This window comes from Pantherophis guttatus, chromosome 18 (genome assembly GCF_059756535.1).
Source record: "Pantherophis guttatus breed Tessera chromosome 18, ASM5975653v1, whole genome shotgun sequence".
Classification (NCBI taxonomy): Eukaryota; Metazoa; Chordata; class Lepidosauria; order Squamata; family Colubridae; genus Pantherophis; species Pantherophis guttatus.
In genome coordinates, this window is record NC_142080.1 from 1,109,404 (window position 1) to 1,124,206 (window position 14,803).

The 14,803-nt window shown below is 52.3% G+C and overlaps 1 protein-coding gene across 4 annotated transcripts; it reads left to right on the plus strand.

The window, feature by feature from the left end:
* Window positions 1-1,510: 1,510 nt before the first annotated feature.
* Window positions 1,511-14,741, plus strand: SNX27 (sorting nexin 27). Of its 4 annotated transcripts, none has more exons than XM_087881192.1 (13): window positions 1,511-1,872; window positions 5,767-5,998; window positions 7,182-7,374; window positions 8,033-8,097; window positions 8,217-8,321; window positions 8,942-9,020; window positions 9,442-9,605; window positions 11,167-11,256; window positions 12,387-12,536; window positions 12,929-13,088; window positions 13,183-13,248; window positions 13,425-13,487; window positions 14,474-14,741. In XM_087881192.1, exons 1-12 carry the CDS (start codon window positions 1,526-1,528, stop codon window positions 13,442-13,444), a joined length of 1,671 nt encoding a protein of 556 aa, XP_087737318.1. In that variant the 5' UTR covers window positions 1,511-1,525; the 3' UTR covers window positions 13,445-13,487; window positions 14,474-14,741. The 4 variants fall into 4 exon arrangements, with proteins under 4 accessions (XP_087737318.1, XP_087737319.1, XP_087737316.1 ...); XM_087881193.1 differs by having other exon boundaries at window positions 13,183-13,242; XM_087881190.1 differs by having other exon boundaries at window positions 12,929-13,057.
* The last annotated feature ends 62 nt before the right edge of the window (window positions 14,742-14,803 follow it).

Genomic DNA, 14,803 nt, shown 5'->3' on the forward strand with positions numbered 1-14,803 from the left:
TTAGAGTGACTCATTGCAGAAAAATTCCGCTCGGTTGGCACCTAGATAAGGAGTAAACGCTTATTTATTAATCCCCTCGAATGCCATGTTTGCCATGTTTAAAGGTCGGCGATCTTAATGATCCAGGAAACGGGTTTGTTCAGCACCCTAAACTGGTTTAGCGTTAACTTGGTTTGTTCTTTTGTGCGTCTTCCCCTCGGGGGTGGGGGGTGGGGATAAATCCCACTTCATTGGACGGGTTAAAAGTTTCTGTGTATTCCAGAACTTTTAAAATGGGTTCATTCTGTAACCAGGTTTGACTGCAGCTCCTGGAGCCTGTTCGCGGCATGGTTACAAATTCTTTTTTTCCCATTTTTGCATTTGGATTAAAGGGAGTTTTGGGCTCCGATCATAAACAGGTTGGGAGCATTTGCAAACAAGTCCAGATGATGCAGGGGGGTGGACTAGAAGACCTCCAAGGTCCCTTCCAACTCAGCCATTATATAATAATTATTTATTGGAACTGGAATGGCACCTGGCTCCTAATGGGTGGCTCAGAACAATTCAATCCATGTTGCTTAGCCGAAAAGGGGTGGTTTTATTTCTTATCTGCTGGTGGAATTCTGGGACTTGGAAATCCACCCATCTGAAAAGTTGCCAAGGTTGAGAACTTGGGCTTTTTAGGAGAAAAATCTTGATAATTAGCGGGAAAACCCCAGGTTGGGAATCATCTGGGGGCTCCAAGATCAAACCCCACAAAGTTCTTTGGACTTTTTATTTTGGGGGGGAAGGGATCCACTTTCTACCCAGGCTGCAACTTCCAAGCTGCCATCAAGGGCTGCCCTGAAAGCAGGGCTCTGCAGTAGTCCAGCCTTAAGGATTTCCAGACTCCTCCTCCACCCCCTCCCCAAATGAGAACGAATTTTTCAATGCTGCTACACCAGATTGTCCCAAAGGTGCTTTTTTTTTTTCCCCTTCTTCCCCCCTCCCTTCAAGAATCCACTGGACTTTCTGGGTTTTTTTTCTTCATTTTGAAGACCTTTCGCTTCTCCTCCCAGAAGCTTCCTCAGCTCTACCAGGAACCTGGAGGACTCGAGAAAAAAACTCACTATTTATTTATTTATTTATTTATTTATTTACTTACTTACTTACTCTATTTATTTATTTATTTATTAAATTTATAAAATTATTATTAGTACTAATTACTATTAGTACTATAGCTATACAGGCACTCTAAATTTAAGTGGCTAATCCGGCGGGCTCAAGGACCGCGCGGGAGAACTCCCGGCCTCGCCGCCCGCGCCTGCGCGCTCGCCTCCTACCTCTGCGGCGGTGTCCCGGGCGGGAGGGCGGGGGAGGAAAGTGGCGAGTGGGCGGGGCGGGCCGGCCCGGCTACGGAAGCCGGGGAGAGAGTGGGGGGGCGTGGCCGGTCGCGTGACAGCGGCCGGTCGCACATGCGCGTGCGCGGGAGCGCGCGGAGTGCGTGTGGGGGGGAGGGCAGCTGTTTCAGAAGAGCGGCGGCGGCGGCGGCGGCGGCGGCGCCAAGATGGCGGAGGAGGCGGGCGAGGGGCTTCCGCGCTCGGTGCTGCCGGGCCCGCTGAGGGGCGGCGGGGGAGGCGGGGGGGTCCCGTCGTGCTCGCCCCCCCCGGCGGCGCCGCCGCCCCCCGCCGCGCTGCCCGGCGCCCCCCCCGCCCTGCCGGGCCCCCGCGTGGTCCGCATCGTCAAGTCCGAGTCCGGCTACGGCTTCAACGTGCGCGGGCAGGTCAGCGAGGGCGGGCAGCTGCGCAGCATCCACGGGGAGCTCTACGCGCCGCTGCAGCACGTCAGCGCCGTCCTGGGCGGAGGGGCGGCCGAGCGCGCCGGGGTCCGCAAGGGGGACCGCATCCTGGAGGTGTGAGTATCCCCCGGACTACAGGGCCCATCCTCCCCTCCAGCCCCGGATCCCTAACCCGTCATCCGTCAGCCTTCCTCCAGGACTGCGTGGCCCATCCTCCCCGCCTTCAAGGGGCGTGCCCCTCCCATCATCCGTAGCCTCCGGTCCTGACCCGGGAGGAGGGAAGGACTACACAGCCCATCCTCCTGGAAACCTAATCCGTTGGTTCCCCCCCCCCCGTCAGTCCAGGACTACAGTGCCCATCGTCCCCACCTTCAAGGGGTGTGCCTCTCCCATCAGCCTCCAGTCCTGGTCCGGGAGGAGGGAGCGACTACAGAGCCCATGCTCGTGGGATCCTAACCCATCATCCCTAGCCTCCCTGTCAGTCTTCGTCCAGGACTGCATGGTCCATCCTCCCCGCCTTCAAGGGGCGTGCCCGTCCCATCATCCGTAGCCTCCAGTCCTGACCCGGGAGGAGGGAATGACTACACAGCCCATCCTCCTCAGACCCTAGCCCGTCAGGCACGGTCTCCCCGTCAGTCCAGGATTACAGTGCCCATCCTCCCCGCCTTTAAGGGGTGTGCCCCTCCCAATCATCCGTAGCCTCCAGTCCTGGACCGGAAGGAGGGAAGTACTGCAGAGCCCATGCTTTTGGGAACCTAACCCATCATCCCTAGCCTCCCCATCATCTTCGTCCAGGAGTACAGTGCCCATCTTCCCCATCTTCACAGGGTGTGCTCCTCCCATCACCCTTAGCCTCCCCACCAGTCCTGGACCGGAAGGAGGGAAGGACTGCAGAGCCCATCCTTGTGGGACCCTAACCCATCATGCATGGTCTCCGCATACGTCTTTGTCCAGGACTAGAGTGCCCATCTTCCACCTCTCCTATCATGCATAGCCTCCCCAGGACTACAGTTCCCATCTGCTCCACCTTCACAGGGGGTGCCCCTCCCATCATCCATCACTTCCCAATCCGTGCTAGGATAGGACTGCAAAACCCATCCTCCCTGCCTTCACGGGGTGTATTCCCCCCCCCATCATACATAGTCTCCCTTGTCCCAGAAGAAGGACAGGACTACAGTGTCCATTCTCCCCACCTTTAGGGGCTGTGCCCCTCCCAATCATCCACAGTCTCCCTATCCATCCTGGCCCAGAACAGGGGGAGGACTACAGCGCCCATCTGCCCCACCTTCACGGGCCGCCGTTCCCATCCTCCACAGCCAGCTGGGACAGGAACCTTCTCTTCTGCAGCCGGTGGACGTCTTGACCTACGACACTCCCCCCCCCCACCTTCTGCGGAGATAGGCTTTGTAGTCCTTCTTTTAAAAGGGGGGTGTGAGCCTTTGGGGTGGGGCCGGTCTGATGATTCATTGAAGAGCAGAGAAGAAAAGGACTTTATCTGTATAAAACTTCCACATTTGGGGGAAAATGGGGGAATTTTCAGCACAATAATATTATTTATTATGGCAGGCAATGTACGGGAAGTCTTTCCTCTTTTCTTCTTCTCACCACCTAAGCATAATTATTTAGCACGATGGTCTGCGGGCTGCTAGCTTGTCAGTCTGGGATTACAACTCCCATAAGCCTTGCCCAGCCACCGTGTCAATCCTTCCAGGCACATTTTTTCCAGGCAGGGTTGAAAAATCTCCCCGGCTTTTAAATGTGGCCCATTTTTCCAAAGTCGACCGCATGTCGACCTAATTTTTCTTTTTTTCTTTTGCTCGTGCTTGGAAGCTTCACGCCCACCAGCTGCAAAGGAGGATGGGTGTTGTAGTTCCCAACCTCTGGAGGGAGGGGGGAGGGCCTGACGCTTGATGGAAATTAGATTTGGGTGTGTGTGTGTCTCCGAGAGGTTTTCTGTGTTGAGGTGAACTTGTTTGACTCAAACCCCGATCTTGAAAAGATTCCCCCCCCCATTTTATGTCCTTTCTTTCCACCACCGTTGTTAAGTGAATCACTGCGGCTGTTAAGTTACGAACACGGCTGTTAAACGAATCAACGGCTTCCCCCCCCCCGTTGACTTTGCTGGTCAGGAGGTTGCAAAAGGGGATTGCGTGACCCCCAGCACGCTGCCACTCGTCGTAACTACGAGTCGCCGAGCGTCCGAATTTCAATCGCGTGACCATGGGGCATGCCGCGGCCGTCGTAAATGTGAAAAGCGGCCATAAGTCGTAACTCCGAACGGTCACTAAACCAACTATTTGCAAGCCGAGGCCTGCCTGCATAGCTCCGTTGCCGTAAATCCTGAATACACAAAGCAGACTCACAATTGTGTAGACCCAGGCAAGGTTTCTCTGGTTTGACAACTGTTGGGAAGCCGGATTCGCCCCCACGGCCCGTTCTCTGTGTGACGCCCTCCCTTTGTTCGGTTTCCGTTTTGTGGTGTCTTTGTGTGTGTGTGTTTGTTTTTACTTTCAAAACAGTAGTCCCTTGTGGGTTTTTTTTTTTTTAATTCCTTGCTTGCTTGCTGTGCAGTGTTTCCTGGAGAGGTTAAAATAGCAATTTTTTGATTCTCTCTGGCACTCCAGCCTCCCAGATTCCCCTTGGCCTTTGTGTGTGAGTGTTTGTGTGTTTGTGTGTTTGTGTGCCTTCCTTGCAAGTTGTGGAACGAATCCCGTTGGCCGAAAAGAACGAGATAAGATAAACTTTTGCTGAGTCCCAGGTTGCAAGGGCAGAGTAGCTTTTAACCTGCGAAGTTTGAATAAAAAGCTGGTGGGTTGTTGTTTTTTTTGGGGGGGGGATGGTTCTTCCACGGCACTTCCAGGGGGTCCTCGCCTTACAACGGTTCGCTTTAGTGACCGTTCAAAGTTAACGGCCCTGGAAAAAAGGGGCCGCTTTTCACACTTAACGGCCGTCGCAGCTGCCCCCACCGTCACGTGATTTGCATTCGGACGCTCGACAGCCGACTCATACTTACGACAGTCGCATTTAATAACAGGCAAACATTTGAGCCGCCCTCTCTAGGAATCAGACGCTCTCAACTCCATGCTCCTTTTTTTGCAAGCCCTGGATGCTTCTGGGTGTTGTAGGCGTTTTGCAATCCCCCCCCCTCTTTCTGGTGGGGGTGGGCTGAAGGGGCCACTGTCACATGCCGCTTACTTAGACCCAGGCGCTGCCACTTGCTGGCTGCATGGAGGAAGTAAGGAAGCCCAGCACACACAGCCTGACTCAGTTTCCTTCCTGTTTTTTTTTTTTTTTTGTTTCCTTGTGACCGATGGGATGCACCAGGGCTGAGTAGAGGGTGCCACTTTGGGCTGAAGGCTGAAGGGTTGAAGGTTGCAGACCTCTGATCTCTATCTATCTATCTATCTATCTATCTATCTATCTATCTATCTATCTATCTATCTATCTATCTATCTATCTATCTATCATCTCCATCCATCCATTTATCTCTGGTCTGTCTGTCTATCGATCGATATCATCTACCTATCATTTATCTTTTGTCATCTATTTCTATCTGCTATCTGTCCCTCCCTCCCTCCCTCCCTCCCTCCCTCGTCCATCCATCCATCTATCTATCTATCGATCTATCATCTACCTATTTATCTTGTCATCTATTTCTATCGGCTATCTGTCCCTCCCTCCCTCCCTCCCTCCCTCCCTCCCTTCATGATCACGGGGATGACACAACAGTTGTAAGTCTGAAAAACGGTCCCAGGTCCCTTTTTCCAACTTCGAACGGTCACTAAAGAAGCTGCTGTAAGTCAAGGACTGCCTGTATAACCACCTAGATCAAGCTTGGACAAGGATTGGACTTCAACTCCCAGAATCCCCCAGCCTTTTTTCTTTTTTTCGTTTGCTTTTTGTGACTTGCTCACCCAACTGCCCTCAAATTGCAGTTCAGCCTTGGCCTGTCTCTTGTCAGCACCCGGGCCCTTACGGCGTCCCTCTTCCCTTCTCCTCCCCTCCCCCAGAAATGGCGTCAACGTGGAAGGGGCCACCCACAAGCAGGTGGTGGACCTGATCCGAGCCGGCGAGAAGGAGCTGATCCTGACCGTCTTGTCGGTGCCCCCGCACGAGGCCGACAGCCTGGACCCCGGCGACGACTCCCTGGGCCAGTCCTTCTACGACTACACGGAGAAGCAGGCCGTCCCCATCTCCATCCCCACCTACAAGCACGTGGAACAGAATGGCGAGAAGTTCGTGGTAAGTACCACCTTCCCAAACCCTCTCTCCCCCCCCTCTCCCCCGGCTCTTGGCCTGTCTGTCTAACTCCCTCACGCCCCTCCCATCACAAGGCAAAATTCAATTTAATAAAAAGAAGGACCGGGGGTGACATGATACCGTGTTTCCCCAAAAATAAAGACCCTGTCTTATATTTTTTTTAAACCTCAAAATAAGCGCTTTGTCAGGTTTCGAGGTCGTCTCAAATAAATTGCATTTCAAACAAAGTCTTTGAAGAAAACTATTTTATTAAGTATGACATTTTAGACCCGACTCCATCGAAGCCAACACTGACTTCCAGACCCAAAACCCTCCCTTTCCGTTCCCCACTCCCCTGCACTCATTGGCCATCTTCCAAGTCATTCTACCCCTAATCTACTGCTCCAGCTCAAAGGAATTTCCCCCCTCCCATCCCATCTCCTAGGGGATATTATCTCCAGGGAAAATAAGTAGGTGAAAAGTCGAACGTCCCTTTCCAGATGCCTCCGCTTCTCCTCCTTATGTCAGCACTAGAGTAAATGCAGCTTGAAGTGCTGACATGCTTGGCCTTATTTTCAGGGAGGTCTTATTATTTTGGGGCGCATGGAGCAAGACGGGGCTCCTCTTGCCATCTTACCTGATTTCCAGCTCTGCATTTAAATATTTTTGGGGCGTGCTTATTTTCGGGGGAGCAGGTGCTCAAAAGCCCAACCGGGCTTATTATCATCAGGGAATGTCTTATTTCGGGGAAGCAGGGTAGTGATGTTCCAATATTTGAAGGGCTGCCCGAAAGAAAAGGGGGTGTCAAACTATTCTCAAAAGCCCCTGAAGGCAGGAGAAGCAACAACGGATGGAAACTAATCAAGGAGAGAAGCAACCTAGAATCAAGGAGAAATTTCCTGACAGTGAGGATATTTGGCCAGTGGAACCGCTTGCCACCAGAAATTAGAGATGCTCCAACAGTGGAGGTTTTTAAGAGGAGACTGGACAAACATTTGTCCAGAACGGTGTACAATCTCCTGCTCGAGCAGAGGGTTGGACTAGAAGACCTCCAAGGGCCCTTCCAACTCTTGCCATTCATTCTCCATGGTCTCTTCCCTTTGTTCGTCCTTCCTTGGTGCTGGGTCTCTTCTCCAGTGTGTGTGTGTAAAATATATATATATATGTGCATATTCTCCTTTTCTAGGTTTACAATGTTTACATGGCAGGCCGGCAGCTCTGTTCGAAGCGTTATCGCGAGTTTGCCATCTTGCACCATAACCTGAAGCGGGAGTTTGCCAATTTTACTTTCCCTCGCCTGCCCGGGAAATGGCCCTTCTCCCTGTCGGAGCAGCAGCTGGACGCCCGGAGGAGGGGCCTGGAGGAGTACCTAGAGAAAGGTAGGCGGTGGGCCTTTGCCAGGGGGGTGGGGGGGTGGAGAGGGGGGGGCGTCCCTCCTTCAGGGCAGCCGGGGGGGGGGCTCTCTTTATGCTTAAAAGTGTGGCTTGGTGCCGTGAATAAGCCCAAACGCTAAGCAACGTTTTCTTCTTCTCTCAACATCCACTCGGAGTCGCCTGAAAGATGGGCAGCAAATTAATAATAATAGTACCGTTAATAGTAGTAGTAGTAATAATAATAATAATAATAATAATAATAATAATAATAATAATAATAATAATAATAATAATAATAATAATATTCTGACTTCCTTGGAACTGCCTGTATACTCAGATGATACCTTAACAGTTCCTTGGTTAGGACTTGGAACGGTTGTTTTCAGTCCCAGACTGTGAATCGAATTGAAGATTAAATAAATAAATAAATCTGTCATTAATAATAATGATGATGGTAACAACCTGGTTGGGAAGTTTAATTTGAAAGGGCCATTTGAATTCTTGTTTCTTTTCACCTCCTGGAAGGATGAAAAAAAGGCCCTCTTAACCTTTCAGACCCCCTCTCTTCTCTCACCCACTCCCCCCACCCCACCCCCCGAGACCCTCAACTCCACTCTGGTCCAATCACAGCTCTGCTTTCTCACCCCCCTCCCACCCCCCACAGTCTGCTCCATCCGGGTGATCGGGGAGAGCGACGTCATGCAAGAATTCCTCTCGGAATCGGACGAGGTAGGCCGGTCAGAGGGTGGGCTCTCCCAGGCTGACGCTCCCCCCCCCTCCAACCCCAAGAGGAAATCGCCTCCCTCAGTGGTTCATCCGGGCTGTTTCCCCCCCCCCCGCCCCCCCAGAACTTCAATGGAGTGTCGGATGTGGAGCTCCGGGTGGCCCTCCCTGATATCACGACCGTCACTGTCCGGGTGAAGAAGAACAGCACCACTGACCAGGTCTACCAGGTAGGAGGGGATCCTCCAGGGGTTTGGGGAGGGGGGTCTTCTCGGAGGCTTTGGAGATGTTGGGGGCGCAGGAGGGAACTTGCTCTCCAAATGCTGGGAAGGACAGAAGCTCCTGACAGAAGATTTGGCTTCTTAGGGTTTTTGGCTTCTAAAAACATTCTAGTTTTTAAAATGCATTTCCTCCCTCCCTCCCTCCTTTCCTTCCTTCCTCCCTCCCTCCCCTTCCTTCCTCTCTCTCTCTCCCCTTTTTTTAATTTCCTTCTTACTTCTGTCCCTTTTGTTTTCTCTTTCCTTCCTTCCTTCCCTTCCTCCCCCCTCCCCTCTCCCTTTCTTCCTCTCTTTCTCCCTTTTTTTAATTTCCTTCCTACTTCTGTCCCTTTCATTTTTCTTTCCTTCCTTCCTTCCTTCTCTCACTCCCCTCTCCTTCCCTCCATTTTCTTCCTTCCTCTTTCCCTCCCTTATTTTTTAATTTTCTTTCTCCTGTCTTTTTCTCCTTCCTTCCTTCTCTCCTTCCCTCCATTTCCTTCCTTCCTGCCTCTTTCTCTCCCTCCCTTTCTCTTTAATTTCCTTCCTTCCCTCTGTCCCTTTCTATTTCCCTCCGTCCCTCCCTTCCTCTCCAGGCTGTCGCTTCCAAGGTGGGGATGGATAGCACCACCGCTAACTACTTCGCCTTGTTTGAAGTGATCAACCATTCTTTCGGTAAGGAACATCCCTTACGCGGCCGCCTCCCCACCACCACCCCCTCCCCCTCTGCGTCTAGAAAGGTTTCCCAGTAGGAATCCGGGGGTTCCTTTAGCCACGCAAGCCAACGGGGTGACTTCGAGCCAGTCCTCACCCTAGCCCACCTCACAGGGCTGTTGTCCTGGGGGAAACAGGAGGGAGGGAGGACTGTATGAGGGACGTTTGCCACCTTGAGTTATTTACAAAATAATAGGATAAAATTCTAACATGCACATCAATAGAGAACATGTCTCCTATTGAGGGCAAACCTTCTCGGGGGGAAAACCGAGATGCCATTGAGGCTGGCGAGAAGATGGCGGGTGCCCTCCAGCCTCCTCTGCTGTGGGACTCGCCTCCGCCAACCCCATTTCTCTTCGTTTCCCCCCCCCACCTCTCCCAGTGAGGAAACTGGCGCCCAACGAATTCCCCCACAAGCTCTACGTGCAGAATTACACCTCGGCCGTGCCGGGAACGTGCCTGACGATCAGGAAGTGGCTGTTCACGACAGAGGAAGAGGTTCTTCTGAACGATAACGATTTGGCCGTCACCTACTTCTTCCACCAGGTGGGACCCCCTTCAGGTGACCCTCAGCTTCTCCTTCCACCCCCCCCCCTCCAAGGCGTGGGTGTCCTCTAGGGGGGAAGCCTAGTGGTCTCGTTCGGGGATCAGGGCAGGAGGGCGCCAGGAGCAGAAGAGCGAGGAAGGGAAGAGCGGATCCCTCTGCAAAGCCCTCCCTATTTCCAATTGGGACCCTCTTGAGCGAGGGCTGTTGAGTGTAAAAGCTTACTCAGCGTAAAAACTCTCAAGATTCAAAGGAGGATCGAGTGATCCCTCCCAGGAGATCAAGAATGGGGTTGAAGGAGCAGAATGAATCTTTCTACAGGAGGGCACTACCAGCTAATTAAGGACTACTAATGAGTTTTCTTAGTAATTTATTTATTTTATTTATTTTATTATTTATTTATTTATTTATTTATTTATTTATTTATTTATTTATTTATTATTTAAATTTGTATACCGCCCTTCTCCCGAAGGACTCAGGGCGGTGCACAGCCAAAATTAAAATACATGCAATACAAAATTTAAAATAATTTAAAAGCAGAATTAAATCGAATTGGCTTCCCAAAACATTAAAACCCATTACCCTTAAAATAACCCATTAAAATTTTAAGCCAGCCCAGCTTGCTGAAATAGGAAGGTCTTCAAAGCTCGACGGAAGGTCCGGAGGTCCGGGCTTAGTCGTATTCCTGGGGGTAGCTCGTTCCAGAGGGCGGGTGCCCCCACAGAGAAGGCTCTCCCCCTGGGGGTCGTCAGTCGGCATTGCTTGACCGACGGCACCCTAGTAGTTGTTCGAACACAAGCACAGTTTAAATCAGTCTTTTCTGAACAAGGGCTGTTCATTTAACTTCATTAACAGCCAACAAGAATCCAAAGAATAATAACTCAATTCTGAGGCACAGTATTTCAGATAACCGTAATCTTACTGTGCTTGGCCGAATGCCCAGAAGCAATTTGCAGGAAAACTGACCAGAAAGGAGCAAGAGCCGACGTTTCTGGAATCAAGACACAAAGGAATATGAACGAAGTTGTTTCCTGCAAATTGCCTCAGTCGTCGTCCTTCCTTAAATAGGCTAGGGGAGTGGCCAATTAGCCCCAAGCCTTACTCTCGAGGAGACCTCCTCCTGAGGAGCCACTCCTGCCTTTTAACAGTTCTGCATCGAGAAGAGGCTCCTCCTCTTCGTCTTAAGGGAGCTTCTGGAGGTCTGAAGTCCCTGGCTGAATCCCCGCCTCTGGCACCACATCTTCTCCAGCCTCCTCACTGTCTGACTCGAGTGCCAGCTGCACAGGCTGCTGGTGCATCACCGCACCAGCCTCCTCGTTGTCGGAATCAGCTACTAGCTGCACAAGCCGCTGACGGGCCACAACACAGCCAGAAGAAATTTAAGGGATCTTCTCCTTCCTCCTTCTTCAGCTCTTCTGACTTGATCGGCCACCTTCCGCCATGAGGACTGGAAGCTTGACGCAGTCACGGAGAAGGAGGAGGAGGAAGGAGGGATTGTAGGAAAGCAGGAAACCCCCTTCTTTTTTGGAATGGTCCCTTTACCCCATGTTTTCCCTCACCCAGGCGGTCGACGACGTGAAGAAAGGCTACATCAAAGCCGAGGAGAAGTCCTACCAGCTGCAGAAGCTTGGCGAGCAGAGGAAGATGGTCATGGTAAGGTCGTCTCCACTTCCGGTGGAAAACATCTGTGGAGATTCTGGGTCATCCAGGTCATGGTTGTCCCAAAGGTGCTGTCTTTCAAAAGGCGACTGGACTTTCTTGGGGTTTTTTTTTTTTTTAAGACTTCTCGCTCCTCATCCAGGAGGCTTCTTCAGGTTCTGGCGGAATGGCGGAGAGCAGAAGGATTTCTATTCCTTGCAGTCCTCTGGTCGTTGGCGCTCTCTCTGAGAGTCGTTGAGGCCGCTTGGAGGTCACCCGACTACAGGATTCAGGAGACCCTGAGGGCACAGGCCAACCTCCAAGAGTGCCAACGACCAGAGGACTGCAAGGAATAGAAATCCTTCCGTTCTCCCATCATTCCGTCAGAACCTGAAGAAGCTTCTTGGATGTGGAGCGACATGACTTAAAGGAAAACAAAGTTCAGTTGCCTTCTGAAAAAAAAAAGCATCTTTGGGATTTCTGGTAGGAAGCGTTTGAGTTACGGGCTCTTTCCACTAGTCTGTTAGGCGGCCAGAATCATGAAATACAAATAGTCCTCGACTTACAGCCGTTTATTTAGTGACCGTTCAAAGTCACTAAAGTGATTTACGGCCGGTTTTTTTCACACTTAACGACCATTGCAGTGGACCCCGCTTTTCACATGACCAAACCCCAGCTTGGCAACTGACCCCTATTTATGATGGTCGCAGTTGTCCCTGGGTCACGCGATCCCCTTTTTGCGACCCTTCCGACGAGCAAAAGTCAACGGGGGAAGCCAGATTCGCTTAACGACCCCGTCGCTAACTTAACAAGGGCAGCGATTCACTTGACAATCACTCTGGCAAGAAAGGCCGTGCAATGGGGCGAAACGACTCGCTTCACAACGGTCTCCCTCAGCAGCAGAAAATTGGGGGCTCCCTTGTGGTCGTACGTCGAGGACCGCCCGCCCGAGATGAGCGGCACATAAAACATTTCCCAAATAAATAAAGTTTTCTTGGCGCTCGTCTTGAGTTGCAACCCAGCCTGTTGCGGAGAGCTAACTTGGATTCCTGGGGAGGCCTGGTGGGTGAGGAGACCCCTTCCCCAAATCTTTCATCCCCCTCTCCCCTTCTACCCACTCCCTCTCCTCCCCCCCCCCTTCACAGTACCTGAACATGTTGCGGACGTGCGAGGGTTACAACGAGATTGTCTTCCCTCACTGCTCCTGCGACTCTCGCCGGAAGGGCCACGTCCTCACAGCCATCAGCATCCAGCACTTTAAGCTCCACGCTTGCACCGAGGAGGGCCAGCTCGAGGTCAGCCATGGGGGGACGGGTAGGTGGGTTGGTGGGTCGGCAAATGGGCCATTTCCGGCCTCCGGGCAGTTGGGGAAGGCTGTTTTCACCCTCCCCAGGCTCCTAGGGTGGCTCTGGAGTCTGGGGAGAGCAAAAAACGGACCTACGGGGCCCACCCAAAGCGTGGGGAGCATAGAATTATGGGTGCGGACACGCACACTTGTCACCCCCCGCGTTTCCCCTGGCGCTGGGGAATTCTGGGAGTTGAAGTCCACACCAAGGGTTTGGGAAGCCCCTGGTGCAGACAGGCTGAACCCTCGAAGCTTCCAACGTTTTCCCACCTCTGGATCCCCGGGGTTGTGGGGGGTGCTCCCTTCCGGATCCGGGCACTGATCCCGCTGAGATCCTTCCAGAATCAAGTCATAGCTTTCGAATGGGACGAGATGCAGCGATGGGACACGGACGAAGAAGGCATGGCGTTCTGCTTCGAATACGCGCGAGGCGAGAAGAAGCCGCGATGGGTCAAAATCTTCACCCCTTATGTAAGCGGAGACGGTGGCGGGCAAAGAGGAGGTAGGGCGGGGTGGGTCCCAGACCCCCGGCAAGAGGAAGGAGCTGGGTTAGAGCCCCAGGCCCTGAGTTCGGATTTTTTTCTCTCTCCTTGCAGTTCAACTACATGCACGAGTGTTTCGAGCGCATTTTCTGCGAACTGAAGTGGCGGAAGGAGGTGAAGGTGGGGAGGGCCAGGCGGGGGTGGGGAGGGCCGGTGCCGTCCAGTGGGAACCCCTTCCCTTCCCTCCCTCCCTATAGAAGCCAGGCGAGGCCTCCCATGGAAGGCAGGAGCCCTCTTGGCGCTAGAACTCCCTGCGCCCGGCCTGCCTCAACTCCTCCCGTGTTTTCCTTTGAAAGGTGGAAGAGGAAGCCACTGACAAGGACAACAAGAACTGCAGTAAAGACAGTCTGTGCAGCAAGGTGAGAAGCGGGGAAAAAAAGGATTGGCTGTTGTTCCTTTTTATTTTGTTTTATTTGTAGCCCCGCCCTTATTATTTCTATCAATAACTCAGTAAGACCTAACGCTCCTTCCTCCTCCTGTTTTCCCCACGACAACAACCCTGTGAGGCGGGCTGGCCTGGGCTGAGAGAGAGGGAGGGGCTGGGCCAAAGTTACCCAGCCGGCTTTCATGCCTGATGCAGGACTAGAACTCCCAGTCTGCTGGTGATCAGCCCAAAGTCACCCAGCCAGCTTTTATCCCTAAATCAAGACTAGAACTCTCAGTCTCCTAGTGATTGGTCCAAAATCTCCCAGCTGCCTTCCATGCCTAAATCAAGACTAGAACTCACAGTCTCCTAGTGATTGGCCCAGAGTCACCCAGCTGCCTTCCATGCCTAAATCAGGACTAGAACTCACAGTCTAAGTTCCGTACCTAAGTTGGGACTAGAACTCCCCATCTCCCAGTTTCTGCTCTGGCGCCTTAAACCACTGGACCAAACTGGCTCTCCTAGTAGACCACCTGGCACATTCTTCCCCTGGCCCTCGGAGTCTCCGACATCTGAAACGGGCCCCTCTCTGTTTGAAGGAAGGATGTGACCCCCATATCTGGGTCGGCGACAGAAGCCGTGGTCCGTGGTCCTTTCCACCTGTCCCCCCCGCCCCCGCAGTTTACATCCCCCTCCAGATGAGAGGGGCCAGCAACAGGAGGAGATTAGCTGTGATCCCCAGTGCTTTTCGGTGGAAGCACCCCGATTTCTTTGTGTGTTCCAGCATTTCAAGTGGGAGAGTCCCCACCAAAACCTCCTTAGAACACTCCTGTTCCCCCTCTCTCCGTGTCCCACTTTTTGGAGGAGCAGGTGGGGTGGGACAGCCTGTCTTGGAGGAAATAACATACCCCTCCAGAGCCACTCGCTCGTTTTCAACCTCTTCCCTTCATTCCCTCCTTTTTTTTTTTTTTCCTCTCCCAGAACATCTTCCAGTTAATGCGGACAGAGCAACGAGACATCGCGACTTGAAAACCGCTTCGGAAAAACCGACCAACCGAAAAACCGTATTATCCCCCCTTTTCCCCCCCACCCCAACCCCAAAACCCTTCCTGGAAAAACAAAACAAAACAAAAACAAATTAACACTTTTCAAAACGAGGAGAAAAGAAAAGAGAGAGAAGGAAGGAAAGAAAGAAAGAAAGAAAGAAAAGAGGGGAACGGTTTACTGTATTAAACTCATATTAATTCCATTTGTGAATGTCCTGTTAAGCGGGGGTGGGTGGGAGGGAGGGAGGGAGGGAGGGAGACCACC